Source organism: Macaca fascicularis, chromosome 10 (assembly GCF_037993035.2).
Source record: "Macaca fascicularis isolate 582-1 chromosome 10, T2T-MFA8v1.1".
Classification (NCBI taxonomy): domain Eukaryota; kingdom Metazoa; phylum Chordata; class Mammalia; order Primates; family Cercopithecidae; genus Macaca; species Macaca fascicularis.
Window position 1 is genome coordinate 115,308,610 of NC_088384.1, and position 27,289 is coordinate 115,335,898.

Here is a 27,289-nt window from a genome sequence, read left to right on the forward strand (position 1 = left end):
TCTCTCTCTGTGCCTTCACTCTCCTTCTCTGACAGGACTTCCGACATCTTTTCTCATTAGAATTAATGAAGAAGTATTAATTCTTTCCCCAAAGCTATTAAGTCATAGTGCTCTGAAATTGCTGAAACAGAATAATTCCTCCTTCATTCTAGGGCGTAAATCTTGAGGAAAGATGAGAAGCTGTTTCAGGTATATCGATTATGTCCCAGGGAAGAGACCTGCAAGACAATTTTCATTTAGCAACAAGAAACTTAAAAGAATGATACACAAAGTAGATCAGCCAGTTTCTGTTTTGGCGTTCAATCTTGCAAATGGCATTTGCTTTTTTATCATCTTTTTTCCTTCTCCAATTTCATAATCCTATTTTCACTCTGTATTTTAAGGGCACACTCTTGATGTCTGGACATGACAGAATTTTTAACTCAAAGCAAAATTTTAAACACCACTTTGCACTGAATTCAGGATTTCTGCAAGGGGAGGGCGGTTATCTTGATTGCCTTTCATCCAAGAAATAGAAAAGAGATGAGAATTACTAAGAAAAATGGTTGCTGAAATAAAAGATTTGTTTATGATTACTTAGAGGCAAACTTTCAAAAGATTGCATTAGGATAGTGCAGAAATACCCGAGGCTGTACTTGATAAATCCATCTTTCTGGTCCTCTCCCACAACCCTCCCTGCCTGTGCAGCTGAAGTCGGGGCTGCTTCTCACTGCTTACCGCCCACTAACTTCTGATTATTTTTTGATTGGCATTGACATCCGATGTCTCCCGTTCTCTCTGCCTGAGAGGAATAAAACCTCTTTCTTCCATCATTTTTAGCCATTTTTTTTTCCTAAAGAGGCTTCATAAACAAAAAATGTAATAGGATTGCAGAAACAAATGAATTTACTGTTAAACTTTAGCATAACGTCAGGTATGCGACAGAGACTTAAAGAAAATTGGTTGAATAATTACATGAATAGATGATTCAGACTTAGAAAGCCGTCCAGAACAGGGGCGATGTCAGATGATTGACTGTGCGCATGGTTTTACTCTTTTCCATAGATAGATGTTGGGTTGGGGTCCTATATCATGGCCACCTAGTACCTTCATGCTTTTTCTTTCATGCTGTTTACCACATTTGCTTGGTGAATTTTTTATATAATTATTTGCTTACTGAATTTCTCCCCCAATGAACTAGAATTATCATGTGGGTGTGTCTGCCTCATTTTCCAGGGAACAAATGCCCTGTGTTTAGCATAGTCCTTGGCACAGTTGTTGGCTGTGCTCGGTGCCCAGTAAATATTTAGGCTCAATAACGTAGGCTCGAAAACAGGCTTAAAAATATTTGAATAATTAACTATCCACAAAGTGATTACTTTTAGAGATCTGCCCAGCTTTCTTTAAGTAATTGCTAGCACATTGTGGATCTTTTAATTCCAGGGATGCTTCTAAACAATTTAATCACAGATCAATTAATAGTCTAGGAAATTACTCCTATGTTCTTGTTCATATTTGCAGTTTGCTTAGAAGGTTGATTTTGTAGACTCATTTTTAGCCCTTTTTAAAAATAATAATTCAGTCTTTGGAATCCAAATTCATGGAGTTTTGGTGTATTGGGACAAACCAAAAGACATATATCAAATTACTTACATTTTTAGTTAATGATATTTGAGCAGTATATTTATAGCATTTTAGTATGGCTTAGACATTAGGCAGCTGGAAGAAGGTTTGGCATTAAAGATGTCTACAGTCATGTTGTAAGTTTCATCATGTTGTTTATTTATTTCATTTTCTTTCTAAGTATTTTACAGTTTCCTATAGCCTTTTCAAGATGGCCACATTTAAAATTGCTGTAACACTTTAAGCGGCCTCTTCCTCTAAATGTGGCGATTATTTCTGAGGGAAATTATTAAAAACACAGCCTTTAATCAGGGAAGGAAGAGCACGGCACAGAGAGCTGTGATGAGAGATGGTCTCTCTAATAAAAGTCACATAATTGTGTAAGAGCGATTGAATTTCTGAAGATTGCATTAAGACAGTGGAGTTTGTAATTTCTGAAGATGTAGGAAGTGATTCATATAGTATGATGCTGAAGCCGAAACGGAATCACATTCTGTGATTTAAAATTTGGCCAGGGAACTACTTACTTTTTGAAAAGGGCCATTCATTTAAAAGCAAGTTAGTGTCCTTCCTCAATAATCCAAATCAGTTTAACACACTTCAGTGACATTATTTGGGCATTTTTCACAATTATTAAAGATAACTCACTTTTCTCTGTAGACTGTAGGGTCAAAAACAAATCAGATCAGTGGATTTTCTTCCTTTGCTTTCATAGATGAGTCAGAAGTTATTGGTCAAATGTGTACATGACCTTTCTGCTTAAGCTTAAAAATCAAAACAACCTGTTGGGAAGACATTTGGCCAATCTGATTATTTTCTCTACACTGATTGGTTTTACTTCTTCATTGAATTGAATGAATTGCCTGGTTGTTTTGTCACTGTGGGGACAGAGCTTAATTCACTTAGAGTGAGCGCTTGTGCTTGGTGAACGATGAGGCTAAGGAAATGCATATCATCACCATTAATTTTTGGTAATTTTTCATGGGTGAGAATGAAAAAGTACCTTGAATCCACCTCTTTTTTCCCTTTTTACTTCTGGTGCTCTAGTCAAGCCATCTCATCTGGCCCCTAGATTATCCTAGTAAGCTTGTATCTGTTTTTCCCACCTCTATTCACCTCTCTCCCAAGTTTGGCTTCAAAATTTAAACTTCTTACCACAGTCACTTGTACTCTGCAAGATCTGAGTCCCTGTTGACTTCCCCCACATCATCTTGCCCCTGCCTCTTCATTCATGACTTTCCTTCCACATTGGCCCCCCATGAGTCCCTTGCTCCCCCAAGCTGCTTTCCCCTTTAAGGTCTCTGTATTGTTCCTTCTTTTGTCTAGAACATCCTTCGTGGACTTGTTCTTTCTCACTCTGAAGGTCTCATTTCTGATGTCGCCTTTCTGAGAAGTCTTCCTTGACTATATAAAAGTCGTCCCCAGTTACTCTTTGGAATAAGCCCCCTCATTACTCTCTTTACTACCCCCTGCTTATCGTGACTCTGTAGTATGCTTCCCTCCATTTCTCATTAGTCTCTGGAATAGCCTCCTGTTAATCGTTACTGCCTGTAATACCTCATTTTCACTCTCGGTAATACCCCCCTCCTCGATGTGTTTCCTTTGTGACCCCATCACAATATGTGTCTGCTTCCTTGTCTTTGCTTCTCTTTCCCCATTACAGTAGAAGCTCTTGAGGGTCAGCGCCATCTTTGTTTTGTTCTTCTCAGACTCTTCAAGGTGGAGCATGGTGCCTGGGTCATTGAAGGGGCCCAGGATGTGGTTGTTGAACAGGTGAATGGAATAACAAAAGCCTCATTGTGTGCCATTAGACTACCAGAGTACACGGGAGGGTCAAGAAAGATTGTGTGGAAGAAAAAAGCATTGCTTTCTTTCCCAAACTGTGCACTTCTCTACGGATTTTCAAAGTTGATTTGCTCAGGATTAGCACACTTGGTAATCTAGTAACTTACCCCTTTAGATATAAGAAGTGGAACTGTTCTTTTGGTTTAAGATGGAGGATGGAACATATTTATTTACCTCTACTTTTCTCTAACAACTCACAAGAGGTTAGTAATTAAAGGTGTTTGTAATGTATAAGCTCACAAGGAGAAACGACTTGGAGAAGAAATGATGCCACTAGTTTGAAAGCTGGAGTGCAGAGTCTGAATGGGAACTGATGTAGCTGACCCCAAGGAATGGAATCCTGATTTAACAGTGGGAAAACTCCCCACAACTCAGACATTCATGGTACCAGGTGAGGCTGAAAACAAGATTGATTGAAAGACTAAGAAGCAATCAGACTTCAAATCCCACCCCGTTTCTAGCTTGGTAACTTCCTTCACCCTTGTGGAAGTCTAGGGGCTTAGTCTCTGGACAGCATACAAAATGCTGGGGGACACTTGGCGTAATTAGTTCAGCAGGGGAGTGAGGGGACTAGATCGAAAATGGGGTTTGAGCAAATGTGAATACTGCATATGAGCCCCCAGAATCTCTTCTCTAATTTTGACTTCAGAATGCCAGCAGCCTGGCTTCTATTTTACAGTCAGGAGACCCAAGGACTCTTCCTGTAGAAGCTGACCAGCACACATGGAGACCTGCAGATAACTACTTCAGGGTTCCCACTGAAACAGAGCAACCACATAACCTAACAGTAGGGCCCATGGTTGACAGATTACACTTGTAAAGAACACCAAGTCAGCCTTTTCGTGCCCATTTCCTAAACATAAGCAGCTAAGATTGCTGTATTTCTCAGGAAAGCCACTAACCTAGAGAGAAATAAAAATAAACTAATGGAAACAAAGGAATTTTGGAAGAGGGACTATGGACTTCAACAACAACAACAACAAACCATTATTAACATTGCTGGGGGTAAAAGAGAGGATGTTAGAGCCATGAAATAAGAACAGATGCTATAAAAAAAGAACATGGGAAAGAACTCTTAGAAATTAAAAGCATATAGCAGAAATAGAAACTCATTGGAATATAAAGTTGAGGAAATTCCCCTGAAAGTGAAACAAAAAGACCAAGAAATAGAACATCAGAGCGAAAAGATAAGAAAACTAGAAGATTATACTAGGAGATCCAATAACCCAATAAGGGCAGTTCTAGAAAGAGAGAAAAGACAAAACAGAAGGGAAAAAAAATCAGAAATAACAGGTACATTTAAGAGTTATATTGTACAACATGGTAACTATAGTTAATAACAATGTTTTGTATTCTTAAAAATTGCTAAGAGTATATTTTAAGTGTTCTTGCCAAAAAAATAAGCATATGGGCTAATACGTATGTTATTAATAATAAGCTAATTTAGTCAACCTACAATGTGTATATATTTCAAAACAATGCATTGTACATGAGAAAGAAAAAGGAAATAAAAACAGAACCACATTTTTCTAAAACCTGAGGACATGATTCAGGTTGAAAGAATTGATTGAGTGCCCAGACAATGAATGAAGATAGACCCAGACTGTGGTAACACCAGAAATAAGGAAGAGCCTCGGGGATTCCAGAGAGCGACAAACAAAAAGATTTCATCCAAAGGATCATGAATCATAAGTCATATTGTCTCCAGACTTCTCAACAACTAGAACACAATAGAACCATGTCTGCAACCCTAAAGGGAAATGATTTCTGATTCAAAATGTCATACCCAGCCAAGCTGCCAATTACATCTAAAGACTTATACTTCATGTACCCTTTCTCATGAAACTACTAGAAGTTTTGTGTTAGGAAAGCAGGAGAGTAAACCAAGAAAAAAGAAGTTGTAGAGGTTCAGGAACCAGGAAAAAGGTGAAGAGAATCAGCACGGCAGGGATGAAGGGAGACCCTGAGGGCACAGCCATGCTGTAGAGAAACATGGTCCACTTGGAGCAAATCAGAAAGTTTCAAGGAAACGTTTCTCAGGGAATGAAATGAAACCCCAGACAATTGGAGAGGCGGTTGGAAAATGATTTTAGAAATAAGTCCATAGAAAACTCAGCGAAATTTTTAAAAAGTAAAATAATTCCAGGGAAAGCAGTTTTGGCAAGAAAGGCAACATAATCATAGTATACTACATGATTCAGTGCTGACAGGTAAAATATAATAATAGATTATATATATATATATATATGTGTATATGTATATACACACACACACACACACAATAAACACGGAATATTCGTCTAAATGAAAACAGGCCATCAGTGTTAGAGAACTGTTGAGAAGATAGAGAGGCGGAATGTGTGCTTGTGTGTGGGGTCATGAAGGTTGAAGAGTGGGGGAGCTGGAAGAAGAGGGAAACCCTCCTCTCTCCCCATGAGAAGTCACAGCTACTACTTCCACCAGATATAGTCCTATAACAATGTTATTAGACATGAAGGAGATAAAAGTCAAAAGACTCCCAAATGGGAAAAGATGGATGGGTTGGCAGGGGTTGCTGTTTTTCTTAATACATAGTTAGGCTTGACTTTTCAGACTGCACATGTGTACCTTTCATCAAAATGAAAGCAAATTTAAAAGTGGGTCTAGTGCTTCTTCTCTAGTGACACAGTCGTTTTAAGATATTTCCCTGATCTCATATCATGATGGAACCTGCCCTCTCTGAAATTTTGTGATCCTTTTGACTGGTCTGCCAGGTCATTAGTGCAGGTGAAGGACGAGGGAAAGACAGGTACAAGAAATGCTGTTTTGCAGATATTGTCAGGGCCCTTCTTTCTTTCCACAATCACAACAATAACCACCACAACAAAACAACAGCATCACAAAAGCCAACCTCATCCCTTGCTGCCCAGCACTCTAGTGGGAATTAAGACATGGTTTATTTCTAAGTTCCCACTATACATCGATTGAAATGTCTATTCTGACCACTTTGTAATATGTCCAGAGAATTCAAGCTGATCTAAAATTTACCTAAACAGACATGACCAGGAATACAACTCTGATGAGAAGAAGCAACATGAAATATAGATATATTTTATGATATGTATCATTCAGGGATTTTTCTCCTTTGAGAACTGGTTTGGCCATTTCCTTTTTTCATAGAGTGGATATATTTTATTTGACCAAGCGTGAATTGGTTGGAGATAAATTGAGTTCTTGCACACACCCTGTGAGATGAGGGTTAATGAGCTCAGAGGCGATCATGAAGTCATGGACCACCTCCCAGGAAATTACTCTTTGCTAATTTTATAATTCCAGATGTACGTAAATGTGCCTCTCCCCTTTCAGGTCTGAATCTGCAAGAGGAGCCATCTCATGCCACCACAGAATCACCTCCTTGTTGTGGGAAGGAAGAGAAGAAGGAAGGTGACTGCAGACAAACCTCAGGAACCCTCTCTCTTGGCACAAGTTCAAGGACTGTCAGGGAAATGGACAAACGAACTGTGAAGGTGGGCGTGATGATTTTGAACTGCCCCTACCTATTGCTGGTCTAGATTTATAGCTCTGCTTCTTGTTGTTGCTCTTGTTCAGTGTGGCAGAACTTGCTCGGATCACCTTATGAAGATTCGCCTCACAGAAAGCCCATTAAGACAAACAAATAAGTCAAAACATTCTGTATCAAATGACTGAGCAGCTTTGGTAGTGCAAACATTGGGATGATTTCCGATGGTTTCTTTAAAAAACCCAAGTATGTTATTACTGCACACCTGAATAGAGAGATGGCTGACAGGTGCCACTGCAACATGAAGCCCCCCAGACAGATTGTGGGGCTGCGTGTTGAAAACCACTAAGATATGTATCCAGACCACACTTGGAAAAACACTCATCTGGAAAAAAACAAAAACAAACAAGCAAAAACCTTCAATACACAGTCCTATAAAATAGTACATCCGCTTCATGAGCAGTAGTGACTTAAAAAAGGAAGCTGAGAACTGGTTAGATGATTGAGCAGTTCTGTTTTTCACAAAGCCAGATAAAAGCACAGGATCTCAGCAACCTATTTTATATCAATCGGGAGCTTTATTCGAGTTAATGCACCAATTAGTTATTAATGGAAACTTATTGAGGGTGTCATATTGAAGTTCACGCTTGGTAAAGAATCATTAAGACCTCAAGACCTGTTTTCATTGAGGACCACGTTTCTGACCACATTTTTCTTTGTACCAATTAACCTTTTTTCCCCCTATTTTTTCTCTTTGCACTTTGTTGTAGGATATTTCTCCATCTGCCAGTGAGCACAGTGACTGTACTGCTCACAGCACTGCTGCCACATCAGGATTCTCTCTGCAATCTGACACCTACCTGGCAGTGGTTAATGACGCTCTTCTACCCGCTGGCAAAAGTCTTGACCTTGGGTTGCTGGAGACTCAGCTGCCGGCCTTCCAGGATCCAGTCTCAACAGATCCCAAACCATGCATTTTCTCAGATGCTCAAGGGCCTTCTTCCTTTGGGTCCAAAGGAACTTTTCCCCGCCACGACATTGCTACCTCTGTGTCTGCCATTTGTATATCTCTGCCAGCGAGAACAGATCACATAGCCCAGGAAATTCACAGTGCTGAACCACAAGACCACAGCCAGACTGCAGGGAGGACTCTGATACCAAGCTCCCCGGACAGCAAAGCCACAGGAGAGGGCAGAGCACAGACCCTCTTGCCAGGGAGACCTTCATCTGGACAAAGAATTTCAGATTCGGTTCCATTGGGGTCAACTGAAAAAACTCATCTTGAAATACCAGCTTCAAGACCAAGTTCAGCTAGTTCACACCAAAAGGAAGAGAGACATAAGACATTTTTTCCTTCCAGAGGCCAGTATGGGTGTGGGGAAATGGCCGTCCCCTGCCCCTCTTTAGGAAGTGACGGTAGGAAACGTCAGGTATCTGAATTAATCACTCGGAAGGATTCTGTGGTTCCTTCTAAGCCAGAGCAGCCCATAGAAATTCCTGAAGCCCCTTCTAAATCCCTCAAGAAGAGGAGTCTGGAAGGAATGAGAAAGCAAACTCGTGTGGAGTTCAGTGATACCAGCAGCGACGATGAAGACCGATTGGTTATAGAAATATGAAGCTTCCAGAGAAAGATGGTATCTTTGGTCAAAGACTGTTGACGCTTCACAAGTAAATGTTGTCAGACTGGCGGAAGAACTAAACTCTATCTGTGAAACACCTACAGATTAGGAAAGCCATTTTGAGTTATTTACAAGCCAACTCCAACCAACTCCTGACCCCCAACTCAGCCACAGTGTTCCCCAGCTCTCCTTGGGAGTGCTCTGCTTATGTTCACATGGTGCCAGGCAGGGCAGACATGGCAAGGAAGCAAACTCCGGAAATGGTCAACGTGCACAGTGACTGGGCCTTGACTCCCAGCCTCCTCTTCTGCACCTGTCCCCCACTGCCTCTCTGCAATCAAATGGCACTAACCAAGAAAGCCACAATCAACACGTTTCTTCACAAGTGGATCCCACACAGTCGAGGCAACTGGCTTTCTCCGTTAGTAAACTGAGGGTTTGCTTCCAAGGTAGAGAGCATACTTGGGATAATTGGAGTAGCTTGACAAAGAGACAGGGGTGTGAACTGGGCACAAAGATACTTCTGTTCATTTTGGAGACAAAATTCGGATACATTAAAAAACTGAAGCTTGTTCAGAGTATTCACGTCCTTAGTGGAGTTGTAAATACACTTCAAAATGCCTATGATCCGGTGAAATGCTGATTACTTTTAAATGTTGCACAAATGGTCAATGCTTATTTATGGTCAGATGACGCAAGTACATGCTCTTGTGCCTGGTGCCTTTGCTGTGGAGATCTCTGAGACCGTTGGTTTTTCTAGTTTTTGCAAAGGAACATTGTGTTAAAAGTTAATAGAACTGTCTGTCTGTAATGAGTCATTTTTAAGAGGGAAAAATTCACTTATTTTCCTCTGATTCTTTTTGTCATATTGTGCTCTGAGCAGTTTCAATTAGAGGGTTACATTTTAGTAATCTGTACAGCTTAAACTGATGCCTGCTCATCGTGACGGGAGCCTTTTAGATTTCCTTCAGAAGCTTCAAGGATACAAAACTAATTGGAGTTTTGACGCTGTTTTACATCTCAGTAATTTTATTTTCGGGGCTTAGTGTTACTTTGCTGTCAAATTAAATCAGCTTCTGTATTGTGCACGTCAGAACTGCACAGATAAAATTCTCCAGTATTCCAAGCCAGTGCGCCCCTGTGCAGAAGAAAACAGCAGGTCTGCATCAACCAGCCCAGTGAGCAAAGCCTCAGACCCACTGCCTTCCTCTCCCCATCCTTCCATGGGAGAGGAGAAACTTAAAGAGGTTTACATTGCTGTATTTCAATAAAATTTTATACTTGCTTTTGGTATGATTTTGTACAATTTGAAATTTATAGCTGAGCTCTTTTGGTTTAACTTTGATGTAATGATGTTCATGTGACATCTTGTACTTCAAAGACACGGCAATGCAGAGCATCTCACACATACGAATACACTTTCGTCAGTCTGTGCCTGTGACTAAGTATGGTCAAATTTCAAGTATCTTCATGTGAATTTTCCAATTTTGGTGTTATTCATAGAAAACTTCAATGCCAGACCAGCTTCCCTGGTTACTTAGTATATATTTGTGACCATTTCATATGCACTCATAAATATCCAAGGATTTCAGGCCCAGCCAAGAAAAACATAAGAAGGGAGGTAAAAAGGATGTTGGACATTCACTTAGTGTACTTTTTAAACCCAACAAAAGTGATGTGGTGATTATCTCCCTTTTTGAATGATTCATGCCACTATAATGAGAGAGGCAGTGTAGGCAAATGGTCTGAGCCTTGGATGGAGATTGAAGTCCTGACTTTAGCTGGGAAATCTTGGTTAAGAGTCTCTCTGTACCTCAGTTTCCCTAAGTAAGAATAAGAGAGTTGGACAAGATGAATGTATCTCCAGGTTCCAATTTTTCTGAGAATGGTTGATAGAGAAGCTGCTCTCTCCTTAAAATGCGTGGACTCAATGGCTTGAAGATATTCCCCATGGGGAACCGTTGCCACGGGGGCCTTGCATGCAAGAAGTTTGGGTGGGGACAGTGAGGAACTGAAATGCAAACACCTTCCACCAATTATTGCTGTGAAGAACCTGAACCTGAAGAAGCTCCATCTAATTTTTCCCCAGAGTTCCAGATTTTAGGGTGCAATCATCCAACCTATACATGTGACTCATAGTTCAAAAAATTAAAAGCAAAACCAGAACTCTCCGGTAAGAATGGAGAAAACCTATCTGTAGGCTGAACTGGCTCCTTTGTCTTAGGAGGCACTGGTCAGGGGAAAAAATCTGTCTTCTAGACCCCTCCTTTCTGGGTGGCTACTGTGGCATGAACGGGATCACTGGCTGTAAATCAGTAAGTCATAGCTCCAAATAGCACCAACTTCAGGATAATGGTGGAAGCTGTGTCCTTCTAGGAGCCACCGTTGCCGGCTGTCACATATGGCAGAATATTGATTTCATCTCTAACTCCCTGTATCTCTTACAAAGGTAGAACAGGTAGCCAAACCACCTTGCTTTGCTGGTCTTTGGCTAGTGGCTGGCAGTGTTTACAAGTGTACCTTACTTTATATCAACATGAATTTGTGAAAAAGCTGTATTTCAATGGATTTTTTAAAATTAAAAATGTATTTTGAATGACCTTAAGGGAGCTGGCTCTTGAAAAGCATCCTAAGGTAAAGATTTTTTTTTTTTTTTAATGAAGAATCTTTTTATAAAGCAATGAACAATCTCTGATTTTATAAATCTTAATTTTCCTTTGGGTTTCTTAAAGCGAAATACAATTATAAGAATACATTTTAAGGGTAACATCAACAACCTAGAACCCAGTTTGGGTTAATGAAAATAAAATGTCAGTATTATCAATTGATAACTACCGCAGTTGTATACTCTGCAAGTGTGTACTGCATGATGGTTAAGGAAAAACAAATTTATTTTAGAACAAAGCAACCAGAGTTTAAAGATCAGGGATTTCCTTCTTTCCCCAGTGCTAATTTTCCCGTGTTAATTTTATTGTATCTTTAGGTAAGGATCTTAACCAACTGATGCCTCAGTTTCTTCCACAGAGAGTAGTTACAGGGACGCTGTCATGACCTAAGGAAAGGGCACTGAATTTTTTTTTTGCCAATCTCAAAAGTGACATTTCCCCATGATGTTCAAGACTCACCAAGTTTCTCTCTCCACCTGTACCTACACCCAGCTAAATCTTGCTGTTAAAGATGTATGGAGGGAAGAGGGTTCAATCCTCCCCTCCTTGGCAACCTACATTGTTAAGTGACTCAGTCATGTGATTTTTAGTGGACAACTGGAATCCTCCTTCTTGTAAAACACATTGAAAAACAGCTCATCTCTCCTGTTAGGCTTAACCCTTGAGATATGAGACAAAGCTAATAACCCCTTTGGTTCACATCTCACAGTAACCAGGAGAACCTATGGTTCATTTGCCAAGTGATTAAAAAAAAGATGGAGGAGAGTGTCTCTGAATTTTAATGAAAACACTGCCAATAGCATGGTGGTAACCTAGGGTAAGTCAGACTTTTTCTTCCTGAAATCACTCTTCTAAAGCTGAGACCGGAAGAGGAACCTTGTAGAAGCGCACTGTGACCACAGTTCTTGGCATGAAAGATAAAAAATTTGCAGTCTCATGCCAAAAAGTATTTCCTTGCATTTACATTCATTACTTAGAATGATCACATTATTCATTTTTTTTCCCCCAGCACAGAAATTTGCATTTTGCACAAAATTTGTCTGGTGCAGCAGATTTTTATAGTTATGGAAACTGTCATCATTATCGGAATGTGCTGCTGCTCAACTCCCCAGACATAATTTAATATGGTGAGGAGAAAATGGCCTGCCCGGCTCTATGGGTGATCATATTTCTACTATTGCAGCAAACTGGGCTTGTGTAGTTTTCCTCACTTCAGTTGTTATTCCCATAGTTCATGTAGGGAGGCACTTTGGCTTTCGAAACACGACATTTCTCAATACTTAAGCACAATTTCTTGTCCTTATTTTTCAGAACCCATTAAATATAAGAGTCAGGACCTAGAAAATATTATGTGCTAGATTTATACACTGTATGATTCTTTTCATCCATGCTTTGCACTTATACATAATTTGGTCTGAAGAAGTATAGGAACAGTCGAGCACATTACTTCACCATTGGAAGAACAGGAACCAGGGAAAAACATCAGCCTCTGCTACTTGGAGCACTAGAGGATGACGGAATGTCTTTTATATGTGGTCGACTGTTCAGGATTTACTACTCAATTGCTTGTTCACAATCAGGGAATTGATTGGCTTCTGGGTTGGTTGTTGAAATTTCTTTATATGGTTAAATTATTTTGTTTTGATAAAAATAAAACTTAAAATGCAAATGTCTCATGTGATTTGTTAACATTTTAACTAAAACCATTGCAAACCATATCCTTTACGAATGGGACATCTGATTATTCCTAATCATTGACCCAATGCCTCGTCGGCCGTATTGGTATCCCATTCCACTCAACAAAGGGATTAGGTCATGTCCAATGATCTCATTTTCTTGTGATGCTTCCTTTTCACATATAGCTTGTTTGTCATTATCTGCCATATTTTATAGTCCGTAACTGAGGAATCTAATTTTAAATTCTTAAATGTAGCGAAACTTTGAAGCCACAGGAGGGCACGATCCCACAGTGCAATAATCTAGAACCTTTTTCCCTTGGAATTGATGTTTTCTGGACATTTAGCATTACTCATTAACAGAGAAAACATCCTTAAATCAAAATCATAGCTTGTTATGAGGGTGATTTATGTACTCCTTGCAAGAATAAGTAGACTTACTTTTATAGCCCAACACAATATTATTAGTCTATTTACATATTTCTTGAAGACACTTGAAGTCAGTGGGGCGCAATTCATTGGAGGGAAAAGTGGGATTGAGGATATGGAAGGAACAGATATACTAACTGATGGCTCTTAATAGCTTTTTTCCAAACTCATCAAACTGTAATCGCAATTATTATAATTAATCTGTTTGTTCCAAACTTCAGTCATTTGAGAACCATCTTAATGCTTTTTGCTATATGTATCAAGATGTCACGTATGGGTATATTTTTTACTTAATACTTTTATTTAAATTATCTCTGTGTTAAAGAAGCAATTATTGCCCTAAGCAATAATGTCTATGAAAACTTGTTGAATTTTCTAGTTAAGTATATTTTCAAATATGCATTAAAATATAGTAAAACTATTAAAAATTGTTCATGTGTCGGTTAAATATCAACTTCATATTACCAGTGGTGTACCCAGTGGACTTGGGGAAACATCGAGATAACCTAAACAGTATGTTTGCTGTTAGGTTCTCTAGTTATTCTAGCTCCTGTTAAGCAGAGCTCTGTCTCCATTTTTTCTCCAATACAATAGAACTGGTGACCACAAACAGAATTGTGGGATTATTGGATAAGGGTCTTTGATCAAACTGTATAGTTAAATAATTGACATTTCAAATCAAAGGATTTTGGTCTCAAAGGAATAATCACATAATGTTTTGTTGCATAAACATTTTTTTTGTTTGTTTTGGTGTTTTGAGTGTTGGCTGATTAGTCAGTGAGTACAGAAATGATATATAGGAATGCATAGTTAGGAATTCATGCCCAGCTACAAGCACTGCTGTAAGTTCTGCTGAAATAACTGCTTCCATACTTCTAACTGTGAGGAAAATTGATTTGGCCGTACTAAGAACCACAGAGAGCACCTTTCAAGTCTCTTTAGTGTCAGCTTGTTGATCTTTGGGCTGTGTATGCAGAGTTGCTCAGTGGCGTCTGGGACCTTTGTTTCCAGTGGTGACAGATTCAGTCTGCCTTCGCTTTCCTTCAGTTTCTGCCAGAGGCAAATTCAACAGCCTCTACCGTTGAGCATCTTGGGATTAGTCCATGGCTATTTCAGCCCAGAAATAGGTGACTTATTTTTCTGTGTAAGGTATGAGTGAATGGATATCTCATTCCTATTGGGAGTGAGAGGTTTTGTACCTGCAGCACCTGGGAAAGAGTGGCCCAGCTCTGCCTGTGGCCGCAGAGATCTGGTTGCCTTCTGTGCACATATTGCGTGCAATGGGGTATAACACAGCAGGATTGAGGCCTGCTGGCTCCATCATACGTGAAAGGTCAGATATCTAGCCTTGCTTTTTCTACATGATGTGTAAACCACGAATACGAATACTCTAGTTGGACATATTTGCCTGAAGGAATCCTTTACACATACACACACACACACACAGAGAACCTCACACACACACACACACACAGAGAGAGAGAGAGAGAGAGAACACATTGAAAACTTCCTCAAAAGTCCTCCCCTTGTTAAAATAACTGGGTGGACTAGGGCCGATGAGTTAGGAAATGAGATGACTACATATATGGCCCAAAAGGGAGCTCCTTGGAGGCAGAGCCCATGGTGTCTTTATCCTGGTTTTCATAGCTGCTGGAAGAGTGCCTGGCTCATAACAGGCATTAGTGCACTTTTACTGAGTAAACAAATGAAAATGGCTCGCCGAGAGTAAACAGGGATGAAAAAAATAGTCTAAGATAAATAATATAGCCCAACTCCTTCTTTTTTTTTTTTTTAGATGGAGTCTCACTCTGTCGCCCAGGCTGGAGTGCAGTGGTGCAATCTCAGCTCACTGCAACCTCCACCTCCCTGGTTCAAGCAATTCTCCTGCCTCAACCTCCCGAGTAGCTGGGATTACAGGCGCACACCACCACACCGGGCTAATTTTTGTATTTTCAGTAGAGATGGGGTTTCACCATGTCCTTAAACCAAAATCATAGCTTCTTATATAGGTGATTTATGTACTCCTTGCAAGAATAAGTAGACTTACTTTTACAGTGCAACACAATATTATTAGTCTATTTACATACTTCTTGAAGACACATGAAGTCAATGGGGCACAATTCATTGGAGGGAAAAGTGGGATTGAGGATATGGAAGGAACAGATATACTAACTGATGGCTCTTAATAGCTTTTTTCCGAACTCATCAAACTGTAATCGCAATTATTATAATTAATCTATTTGTTCCAAACTTCAGTCATTTGAGAACCATCTTAACGCTTTTTGTCATATGTATCAAGAAGCCACATGTGGGTATGTTGTTTATTTAATACTTTTATTTAAATTATCTCTGTGTTAAAGAAGCAATTATTGTCCTAAGCAATAATGTCTATGAAAACTCGTTGAATTTTCTAGTTAAGTATATTTTTGAATATGCATGAAAATGTAAAACTATTAAAAATTGTTCATGTGCCAGTTAAATATCATCTTCATATTACCCAGTGCACTTGGGGAAACATCGAGCTAACCTAAACGGTATATTTGCAGTTAAGTTCTCTAGTTGTTCTAGCTCCTTTTTGAGCAGAGCTCTGTCTCCATTTTTTCTCCAAGACGATAGAACTGATGACCACAAGTAGAATTGTGGGTTTCTTGGATAAGTTTCTTTGGTCAAACTGTACAGTTAAATAATTGACATTTCAAATCAAAGGATTTTGGTCTCAAATGAATAATCACATAATGTTTTGGTCAGGCTGGTCTCGAACTCCTGACCTGAAGTGATCCATCTGCCTCGGCCTCCCAAGGTGCTGGGATTACAGGCGTGCCACCGCACCTGGCCCCAACCCCTTTCCTTATGAAGATCCATCTCATTATCAGAGATGAACAATGGCATTATTCATCCACTTCAGAATTTAGCAACTGTTTCCCATTACTTACTCCATCTTGTTAGTTCAGCCAATATTTGTTGGGTGCTTAAGTCTGTAGCAGGCACATGAGGATATAAGAGTGAAAAAGACACAGAATCCATGGAGCTTTTATTTGGGGGCGGGAGAGGAAGTATTTCAGGAGTCAGGCAGACACATATGTAAACTACATAATATCAGATGGTGGTAAGGGTGAAGAATGTTAAGGGAATGTTAGAAAGTGTATCTTTACCCTAATTCAAAACGCTTAATGCAAATAAAATGTTTAAAAATTGTCCTCAGTAGAGAAGAAGAAATCATCCTATGCATTAAGATGCGTCTCCTCCTCTGTTTCATGCCAGCAGCCTCATTTCTCCTTACGTGGAGCACAGAAGCTTGAAAGATGCTTCCCACTAGTCTTGTGCTTATAGTTTTTATTATCCTCCTGGTAGCTTCAATCCGTGTCAGTGTCTTCTCCACCTGAACATGGTAACTTGGGACTACTTTTGCTAGAAGGTAATTTCCAGGCACCTCAGCATAAAGGAAATGAATGCGTCTTCGATCCCACATAGCAAAGAAACCCAGGTGGACACTATTTGAGGCCTAACTTCCTTGGGAGAAACCATCAAATATTTGATGCCTGATGTTATCCCCAAATTCTTTTTCCCAAGAAAGATTAAGATATCATGCTTTAAGGCAGTGGTTCTCAGAGGGGGCAATTTTATTTCCCAGGCGTCTGTATGCAGAGGGCAGGGATTCTGCTCAGCATCCTGCAGTGCATAACACAAGGCAGTTGCCGTAACAAAGACGCATCCAGTATGTAGTGCAGTGGTGCTGAGGTTGAGAAGCTCTGGTCTTGGGCATTAGGGTGACAGTGTAGTGCCGGCCCCAGAAACAGCTCAGCCCTCATGCTAATGATGAGACTGGAGTGGAGAGAAAGACGTACCCTGGCAGGACCACAGGCAGAGTCCAGGGCCCACAGTCCAGTATTTCTTCCCAGCTCCATTAGGACATGTTTCTAGAGCCTACACACAGCACAACATTAATTGGTGATAATTTAATCAAATCCCAAAATCTTCCCCCTGCCCTGCTCCATTCCACCTCAAGGAGAAAGAGCCAGGAGAAAGGATGACATGTCTATGGGAATAGATGCTGTTTATTGCTTTACCATTCCTAAGCACACTTGAACACTGAGTAGACACTAAGGAAATATTTACATAGGGAAGGATAGGATTTTACTGTGAAAGTAGATGCAACCCAAATGCTCTACAAACTTCTGTAGCCAACTGGAACGAAAAATAATGAACATCAATGCTGGGCACCACATTGAGAAAATCCAGAGCGTTGGTTTGCACCTTCTTCCTTTTAGGGGAAACCAAGGACCAGAGGGTTTTGCCCGAGCTTGAGTCAGAGGCAAAGTGGTGACTGACACCAGGACTTCACCCCTAAAGTCCAACATTTTTGCCATGACACCACCACCTTCTGCTTCCAAAATTTTCCATTATGCTCTACCGCCTTTGCCAGAAGTGGAAAGAAGAACATTTTTATCAAGATTTTCTGTATCAGGGTTTGAAAACTTTGATGACTTTTTGGTTAACTGAAAATTACCCAGAAAATCAAATTATCTAGACTGCTCATCCCCCAAATGTTCCAGTTAATCAAGGTTTGATTGTGTTTGTTTTCCAAAAAGAAAACTTCTCTCCTAAGACATTTAGACTCGAATAGATGTGCCTGGTGCCTATGTGGTCTCATAATTTATGCACTTGAGTTACTGTTCCATGGGCAATTTGGCAGGGATCACAGGCATAGACAAAGAAGACGTTAACAGCAAAAAAAGACATCACCAGAAAGCCTTTGGAAGACAAACACTTCACATCTTCAATTGTAAGACAACCTGATGCAGAAAGAGAATAAATTAATTTAAAAACCTCCTGCACAAAGAAAATAATGGAAAAATACATCACAGATAGTTATCCCTTTTGTGCTAAAAACAAGTGATTTGGAGAAAATAACTGCATGGGGCTGAATGTGTTAGTCTTATAATCTTCTTCTAGTTTTAAATTCTTAGGGGAGAAACTGAGAATAAGAAAAAAGAAGCTTTCATTGTTGCAACGAACATTTATTGAATATTTAGTATGTTGCCAGGCACCAGGCTACACTTTCTGTGACTTTTTCTACTCTTAAAATTACTTTCAGTCATGTGAAAGAAACTTCTAGATGTCTCATTACTGATTCCAACAGTAGCTCTAGAAAGGCCATTTTTTTTTTTTCCTGAGGTTTTTGCAAAAACTGTTTTGACTCAACTTAGAAGTGCAGCTGGGAATATCACTTGGTGTTTATCCCCCTGGGAACCCGAGTTCTCTGTGATTGGTTTATCCTAAGCTTTGGGGGCCACCCATTTGCAAGGAGAGGGCCTTAGATTACTAGGGATTGTGAGTATTTCAGGTTGAGTTCTCTGGGAAGTAGGCTCTGAAATGGAGCTCGGTGTGCCAGGGGTTTATTAGGGAGTTACCATGGGCATCCATATCTGTGTAGAGGAGGAAGTGGATACAGGCAACAGTGCCCTTGGCCAACCCATGCTCTGCAGCTAGAATGGGCCTTTAAAGTTGGCTAGACCAGGAGTTTAGACCCCTCCATTCTTCAGTCACTGGATGTGGGCTGCCTGGGGCTACCTGAGCAAGTTGTGACCTTGGGGGAGGCAGCTCTCTGCAACTGAAGCAAGCTCTAAAGGGACAGATTGCTGAAGGCTGCTTGCTGACAATCTTTCACTAAAGGGGCTCTGGGTGACATATCACAGCATTCACTACTGTGAGGCTCCGTTGAGGACTGAACCAACCCTTCCTTCCTTCCTTCCTTCCTTCCTTCCTTCCTTCCTTCCTTCCTTCCTTCCTTTCTTCCTCCCTCCCTCTTTTCCTTCCTTCTTTCCTTCCTTCCTTTCCTTCTTCCTTTCTTCCTCCCTCCCTCTTTTCCTTCCTTCTTTCCTTCCTTCCTTTCCTTCTTCCTTTCTTCCTCCCTCCCTCCCTCTTTTTCCTCCTTCTTTCTTCCTTTCTTTCCTCAATTCTTCCTTTCTTTCTTCCTTTCTCCCTTCATTCCTTCCCTCCTTCTTTCCTTCCTTCCTACCTTCCTTTCATTCTCCCTCCCTCCTTTTCTTCCTTATTTTCTTTCTTTATTCCCTCCATTCTTCCTTCCTTCCTTCCTTCCTCACTCCCTCCTTCCCTTCCCTCCTTCTTCCTTCCTTCCTTCCTTCTTTCTTTTGTCCCATCCATGCATCCAACATATATTTATTTTGTGTCTGCCATCTGCCAGGCACAACCTGATGGAGAAGATGTCATTAAACAAAATATTATACATTATTTATTTACAACTTGATACACACTAGAAAGTGACCACACCAAGTGAGATGAGAGAAGATAATTGGGGGAACCAGGAACCAACAGAATCAGGGAATGTTTAGGCTGAACTCTGAGGAATGAATTAGGATGAAAGAGAAATGGGTTTTCCAGGTGGAGGGAGCTTTGAGTTGGAGGAATTGGCTTGACAATGGGGGTGGCCCAGGGATAGTGGGGAGGGGAGAGAAGGAAGAGATGAGACGAGATCTGGGGATTTCAAGAGCTCAGGAGTTTCATCCTAAACCCTGGGACCAAAAAATCTACACTGTGTCTGGAGATCTAGGAATGAGGTTCTTCTGGGACCAGAAAGCTAGAAAGTTAGTTTAAAATTTAAATGTACACTCCTACCTACAAGATTTGTATTGTTCTTGAAAATGGGAGCTAACTAAGATTAAAATAGCTTCATTCAGTGTGAGCTGTACAGTATTCCACACACTCCCCAGTCCCTCCTTTCAGAAAGGGTTGACCTCCCTTTCCTTTCAGGAAGGAGGGGTTGGAGAGTTGTTTAAATTATTTCCCTGGAAATCCCCATTCTACTTTCTGTCACTAAGAATTTGACCACTCTAGGTCCCTTATATAAATGGTGTCATATAGAATTTGTCTTTTTATGACTAGATTATTTCACTTAGCATAATGTTCTCAAGGTTCATCCATGTTATAGCATATGTCAGAACTTCCTTTCTTTTAAAAATTCAATAATATACCATTGTTTGTATATACTGCATTTTACCATTCATCTGTTGATGGGCAATTGAGTTGATCTTCATTTTCATGATTGTGAGTAATGCTGTGAACATGGATGTACAAATATCCTTTCGCTTTCAATCTATTTGTGTCTTTGGATCTAAAGTGAGTCTCTTGTAGACAACATATAGGTAGATCATGTTTTTAATGCACTTTGTCAATCTCTTTGATTGGAGTGTTTATTCATTTACATTTAAAGTAATTACCAATAAAATCTACCATTTTGTGCTTTGTTTTCTATATGCCTTATAGCTTTTTTTGTCCCTGATTTCCTGCATTACTATCTCTCTTGTGTTGTGTGTATATATATATATTTATATATATATAAAATAAATATATATTTATAAATATATATTAATATAAACATATATATAAATATATATAATATATATTATATAAATATATATAAATATATATAATATATATTATATAAATAAATAAATATATATAAATATAAATATATATATAAATATATATAAATATAAATTTATATATATATAAAATAAATAAATAAATATATATATATATATATATTTTTTTTTTTTTTTAAGAGAGTGTCTCCCTCTGTCGCCCAGGCTAGAATGCAGTGGTGTGATCATAACTCATTACAGCCTCAATCTCCTGGGCTCAAGCTATCTTCTCACCTCAGCCTCCTGAGTAGCTGGTACGACAGGCATGTACCACCACACCCACCTATTTTTTTATTTAATTTTTTTTTGTACTGAAAGTGTCTCCCTGTGTTGCCCAGGCTGGTCTCGAACTCCTCTTGCCTTGGCCTTCCAAAGTGCCGAGATTACAGGCTTGAGCCACTGCACCCAACCTGTGTTGGTTTTTTGCAGTGAAATGTTTTAATTCCCTTCTGATTTTCTATTTTTTTCTTTTTAAATTTTTGTTTCCAACTTTTACTTCAGATTCAGGGGATACATGTGCAGGTTTGTTACATGGGTAAATTGTGTGTCATGGGGGTTTGGGGTACAGATTATTTTGTCACCCAGGTAATGAGCAGAGTACTTGATAGGTAGTTTTTCGATCCTCACCCTCCTTCCACTCTCCACTCTCAAAAAACTCTGGTGTCTATTGTTCCTTTTTTTGTGTCCATGTGGACTCAGTGTTTAGCTCCCACTTACAAGTGAGAGCATGTAGTATTTGGTTTTCTGTTCCTGTGTTAATTTGCTTAGGATAATAGCCTCTAGCTCCATCTGTATTGCTGCAAAGGACATGATTTCATTCTTTTCTATGGCTGCGTAGTATTCCATGGTGTATATGTACCACATATTTTTTATCCAGTCTACTGTCGATGGGCATCTAGGTTGATTCCATGTCTTTGCTACCGTGAATCATGCTGTGATGAACATATGCATGCACGTGCCTTTATGGTGGGATGATTTATGTTCCTTTGGGTATCCACCCAGTAATGGGATTGCTGGGTCAAGTGGTAGTTTTGCTTTAAGTTCTTTGAGAAATTTCCAAACTGTTTGAGGAAGAGAATTTAAAGGACTTGGGATCTGATAAAATTTTAGAAACTTTGATTCTTATCTGGTGTTTCTCCCCGCCACTCTCTACCCCCATCTTCTTGTCTCTCACTCGCTCTTCATACCGAGAGAATGGTGGCGGAGCATTTGAAAAACACACCGCTTCTGTCTTGAGGAAGAACAGGCTGTAACAATTTTGCAGTCTTGCTTGGGCTCCACTCAGAATGCCTCACCTGCTGGGCCTGCTTTGTTTTGTTCATCAGTTGCAGTCCTTATTTAACATGAAGTTTGAAAAGCTTGACCTTTTCGATTAGTAGCTGAGCTCTCCCCGACAGAGATCATCCCATTAAAAACCCAATTCCTGGGTTGGTGTCTACGAGATGTCTTTTATTTTGTTCTTATGAAAAAGGTCCATGACCAAGAAGGAGCACATCAGGGAAAAGCACCTCAAAATGTCCTGTCCTGAAAGTGTCTTCAGAAGATAACACTTCAGGCTTGGAGGCTGGGAACAGAAGGTGCCTACTGGTCTTTAATTAAGGAAACTGGTGCAAATGAAGGGCATTTAACATCTTAAACCCCCAGTGGTTCAAAGGCAGCATGAAGCCGGCGCGTAACAAAGATGCATTTGTTGTCCCAGCTGTCCTGGTACCTGCATTGGCCTGTACAGCTGACCTACAGCTAAACGCTTCCCAGCAGGGGAGATTATAAGTGATCTTGGACTCCCTGGGCTGTGACAACTCAATTTTCACAAGTGGCAAAGAAAGTCAAGCTGCTGTCCCCTCCCATGGAACACATCTGCCATAATGACAGAGCTGGAGAAGAAGCAGTCCTCTGTCAAGAGAGACCCCTAGACCTGGGGACATGCAAGGAATGCTGAAGAATCAGAATGTCGTTGTGCAGATTTCATTACTATTTCGTCTGGGAGAGAAAGAGCCTACAAGGAGGATGGAGCAGGAAAAAAAAACCCCTACAGATTGTGCTCTGATTCTTTAACCAGATTGTTGGAAATTACTGACAGATTGAATAACATAATATGCTTTGGAGCAGCAGAGAACATAAAGGTGGAAATTTAATTGACTTCTATCCTAAACCTAGGAGCTGGGGGGTAGGGGAAGCTATATTATTAATCACCACTGTGGTCACGCCTGGTGGTTGCATGTGCAGTGAGAGGAAATGTAGCTTTCAATTACATACATATGAATTTCAAATGACTACCTGGTGTACTAGAGAGGAGAAAGCATGCAGACCAGGAGCTGTACCCCATGTGTGTATGTACTTGAGCAGAACCACACCACCCTGTAAAAAATGCAATTAGAGAACAGGGTGTGAGTGCCATGGGCAGGAGGTAAAGCCCTAATCTGTGAGGGCCCCACCTTGTCTGCTTTCTTTGAAGCACATGTGCTTTTTCTTCCTGCAAAGCATTTGCAATAGCCCTGGCCTGAATGGATTTCAGATCTGCCTTGAATATGAAATACCTCTGGATGTATTCAACCATTTTCTACCTGAAACTCAGAGGGACAAAAGGTGGATTGTGTGGGGCCTTAAATGATATTTCAGGAGTTCATTAAATGTCAAGATAAGATTAGGGGTAGCATAAGCAAGGAATGCTCCTAATTCATGGGAATTCTTTAGCATAGAGTGTTGCAAGATCCTCCTTTGTTAAGCTTCCAGAGGTTTTTCCTCTAGTGTTCAAACAAAAGACAAGATTTTTGTGTTGGGGTTGATATAAGAATTATTGAGATTTTTCTTTAACAAGAAATACTTTTACTTTCATGGAGAAGAGACCCCCACCCCCCAAAATTTGAAAAAAAAAAAAAACAACTTTGTCTTGCTTATTTGCATATTGAGTAGCTACTGTGAGTCCAGCCTGTGCTGGACATCGGAGTCCTAGAGGTCAATAAAGACATGTCCCCAAAGTGTATTTCAGTCCCAGTGTCGGCACAAAATAAGGTCTGCTGAATTCTATTGCCTAAGCTGGAACTCTCGCACATTCACTTATTCATTCAGCAAGCCTTTCAGAGGCCTCATATATGCAGACTAATAGTCAACTAGCCACCAGATTAAAAAAATGGATTGAATTAGAATCAATTCTATCTCTGACTAAACACTCAGGCTTTGTATTCAGACAGACCTGGACTTGAGTCTGGCTCTGCTCTGAATCTGTCTAGCTTTGCAACGTCTCCATGCCTCAGTTTCTCCTTCTATACGATGGGGACAGGAATAATCATCTCTCAGGTTTATTGCATTAAATGAAATACTAAGGCCTACTGTTTAGCACTGTTCTGAGTGCTTTGCATCTACTGTTAGATATTAATGACTTCTTTCCCCAGCTGCTTCTGATTGAACCTAGAGTGTTTATTCATGATTTAGGGGGCAGTTCTGCTCTTTGATACCTTAAAAGTGATTGACAACCCCAAAGAGTTCCTGTTACACAGTCTCTATTACAAAATAGCTACCCATATTTATTGTGTTATAAATTAAAACTGAAAACATTTGAAACCACTTGTTAATTCATTAAAATATAACAATAATAAACCTATTACATGCTTTAAAATAAAAAAACACTTTTCAGAACAAGGATTTAGTAAAAATAGGGGCATTGTTTTCCACGTTCTGCATATCTTCTTTCATGTCTGTTATAAATCACATTTCATGTAGTCTCTCAAAAACTCCGCTCTGAGCTCCTAAGAGAATCTGAGCATAAAAGGCCAATTACATCTTAGCATTATTGTGCCAATTGTGAGCCAAACTCCCTGACAGGGTCTAGGGGACCTCAGGTCACACCTTGAGCACACCTGAATTAAGTCACTTGCTCCTCACCACAACCCTCAAGGGTAAGTACTATTTTCATTCCCATTTTATAGATGAGGAAATATAGGCACAAACATCTAAGGAGCTTGCCCAAGGCTACGCAATTAAGGGTAGCAGAGCTGGCATTGAGACCCAGCTGGCTGTCCTCAGGGTCTGTGTCCCCACCACCATACCACGGTTCACGCTGAGAACCCAGAGCAGTGCTGGCCACAGGAGGCTCTGGGCAGATGTGAGCAGCTGGACGTCCTTCTGTGATGAAGGTGATATCACCCCATTCTGTGACGGTCAGTTCACTTCCTACCGAAGGTACTGGCATAACTCTTTGAAATCCATGTACAGGGCTTTGGAAAGAGCCACTCATAATCTGAACATTTCCTTGATTGCCTAAGTTTCATTCTAAAGCAGCTACAGGGGCTGCAGCCACTCACAGAGGAAGACCATGTCTGTCTGTCTGATCACCTAGAAACCATTAGAATCCCCTGGCTATCAGGGCAGCTCTCCTCACCTTGTGGTGAGGCCAAACTGTCATGCACATTTGCAGACAACAAAGAAAGCAGGTACAGGGAGAATGTGGAAAATGTGACTTCAGCGTAGACCTCTCCTGCTTTATCTCATGTGACCAAAAAGGTGAGGAGTTGATTGAAATGGCTTGCATCTGGGACTACACCAGGACGTCAAGCAGAAACAGGAGTGTTTCCCACTCTTTAAAAAAAAAATCCATATACCATTTACTCTTTTCAGCTCAAAATACTCCACAGACTTTGCAACTTACCTCTTCCCATGTGCCCGTTAAAAAGGAAAAAAAAAAAAAAAAAGAAGAAGAAAACCACATTAGAATTCATGGGAAGAAATGAGATTGTTTTTAAGACACGGGCAGCTGGATTTCTTTGTTTTATTAGCATCAGTGAATTATTAATTCAGCGCAAAAAAGCATAGCTCTTTGTCATATAAAAGATCATCAATACCACAAGAGACCCTCACAAGCCAGGATGATGATAACTTACTTATATTTGCACAATGCTTTGCAATTTACAAGGCCCTGTTCTATACTCCATGGATTTTACTCTGTTAACTGTGTGGAATGGAGTTTTTGCTCTGGCTGGAGCCAGCAGGACAGCACAGAGATTTTACTTCCTCACCATCACGCCCCAAATTATGGAGAACCACTCCAGATTTAATCAGAAGTACCTGGGAAGAGAAGTCATTAATATTCAATGATTTTTAAAATTGCATTCCCAAACGATGTCAAACTTTTTGAGAATTCACCCTGAAGAATCAAGAGGTGCAGGCCTAGTTTTGGGGAGTGATCCAAGCAGAGTCTTCTGTGAGCTTCATTCTTTTCCTTAATTGGATGGAGCTATTCACTACAGTGAGGGGACCCATCTGTCCTGGTTTGCTTAGGACTTCCCACTTTTAGCATGGAAAGTCCAGTGTCCTGGGATCTGCCACTTCCAAGTCCCAGGCAAACCAGGATAATTGGTCATCCTATGTGCAACAAATGCCTGAAAGCATCACATACTCTGAGTCTACACCACACTTTTCTTCATCTCCCTGGTTTTTCTTCTGGCAGAGTTGCTTGGTGCTTCACGTTTGACAAGTGTATTTGGTTTTGCTGGCCTTACAGCCTAACCCAGGACCTGCGCCCCTCCAGTCTTCCTTTCCCAGCTCTGTCAGAGCAGTGGGGCACACTTATCCTCTTTGGGGGATATCCCCTTAGTGTGTCAGTCCCTACCAGAGCCAAGGGGCAGTAGAGGCTCTTGTTCCTTCTCTGCCTCCCTGTGGCAATGGCTCAACCACCTGTCTTTGCTTGGCCAATCTGATACTCTCAGTGAGGACTTGGAATCTTGGGAGTGACAGGTAAAGACTTCAGGACCACTGGAGCCTGCTCGTGACATGGCAGTGGAGTTCTGAGTGTGCAGTAGAAGAGCCAACTGCCATGTCCAGATTCATGGTCTCTGTGGCAACTCAGCTTCCTTGGAACTGGCTTGCTTTCTGAGTCCAATGAACCAACATTTTTGTCAGTTCTGTGTGCTCATTGATGTCCTGCTGATCCATTCCTTCAATGTTTAAGCTAGCCAGAGTCAGTTCTGATGGCTGCAACTTAGAACCCTGCCAGCTATGCTGGGTCAAGAATGGTAACATTATCCATCTCCACCAACTAGCTTTATCTGTCAATTTATCCATCCACCCATGTATCCATCCATCCAGTCATCCATCTATCTGTCCCCATTAATATCCTACTCCACTCCCTTTCCCCTCTGCCCCACTGACCACCATACAGATGCATTAATCATTTGTTTTCATTTTTGGAAAATGTGAATCATTGCTTTGTATGCATATACACATAGATATACAAATATTAAGCGTATCTCTTGATGGAGCTCACATATATCTATATTCACAGCCACCAACCAGATCAGGACACAGAAGACATCCAGCACCCGGAAATGTCTCTCATGCCCCATCAGTCCGTTACTATCTCCGCCATCCAGAAGTAACCGTTTTCTGACGTCTGTCACCATAGATACATTTTTGGCATGTATTTTTTATTGACATACATGGTCTTGTTATATATCTTGCCTATTTCTTCATATTTTTCAAGCCCTATGTTGTTAAAACCCAATGCGTTGCTAGGTTT

At 40.4% G+C, this 27,289-nt stretch overlaps 1 protein-coding gene across 3 annotated transcripts in view; it reads left to right on the forward strand.

Annotated features, from left to right (window-relative positions):
• Positions 1-12,900, forward strand: part of ZNF831 (zinc finger protein 831) — a 111,935-nt gene extending 99,035 nt beyond the window's left edge. For all 3 annotated transcript variants that reach the window (XM_074003250.1, XM_065523359.2, XM_015430020.4), the window contains 2 exons: positions 6,793-6,953; positions 7,717-12,900. In XM_074003250.1, coding sequence (XP_073859351.1) covers positions 6,793-6,953; positions 7,717-8,562 — 1,007 coding nt within the window. In that variant the 3' untranslated portion in view covers positions 8,563-12,900. The remainder of the gene's footprint in view (positions 1-6,792; positions 6,954-7,716) is intronic.
• Positions 12,901-27,289: the final 14,389 nt, after the last annotated feature.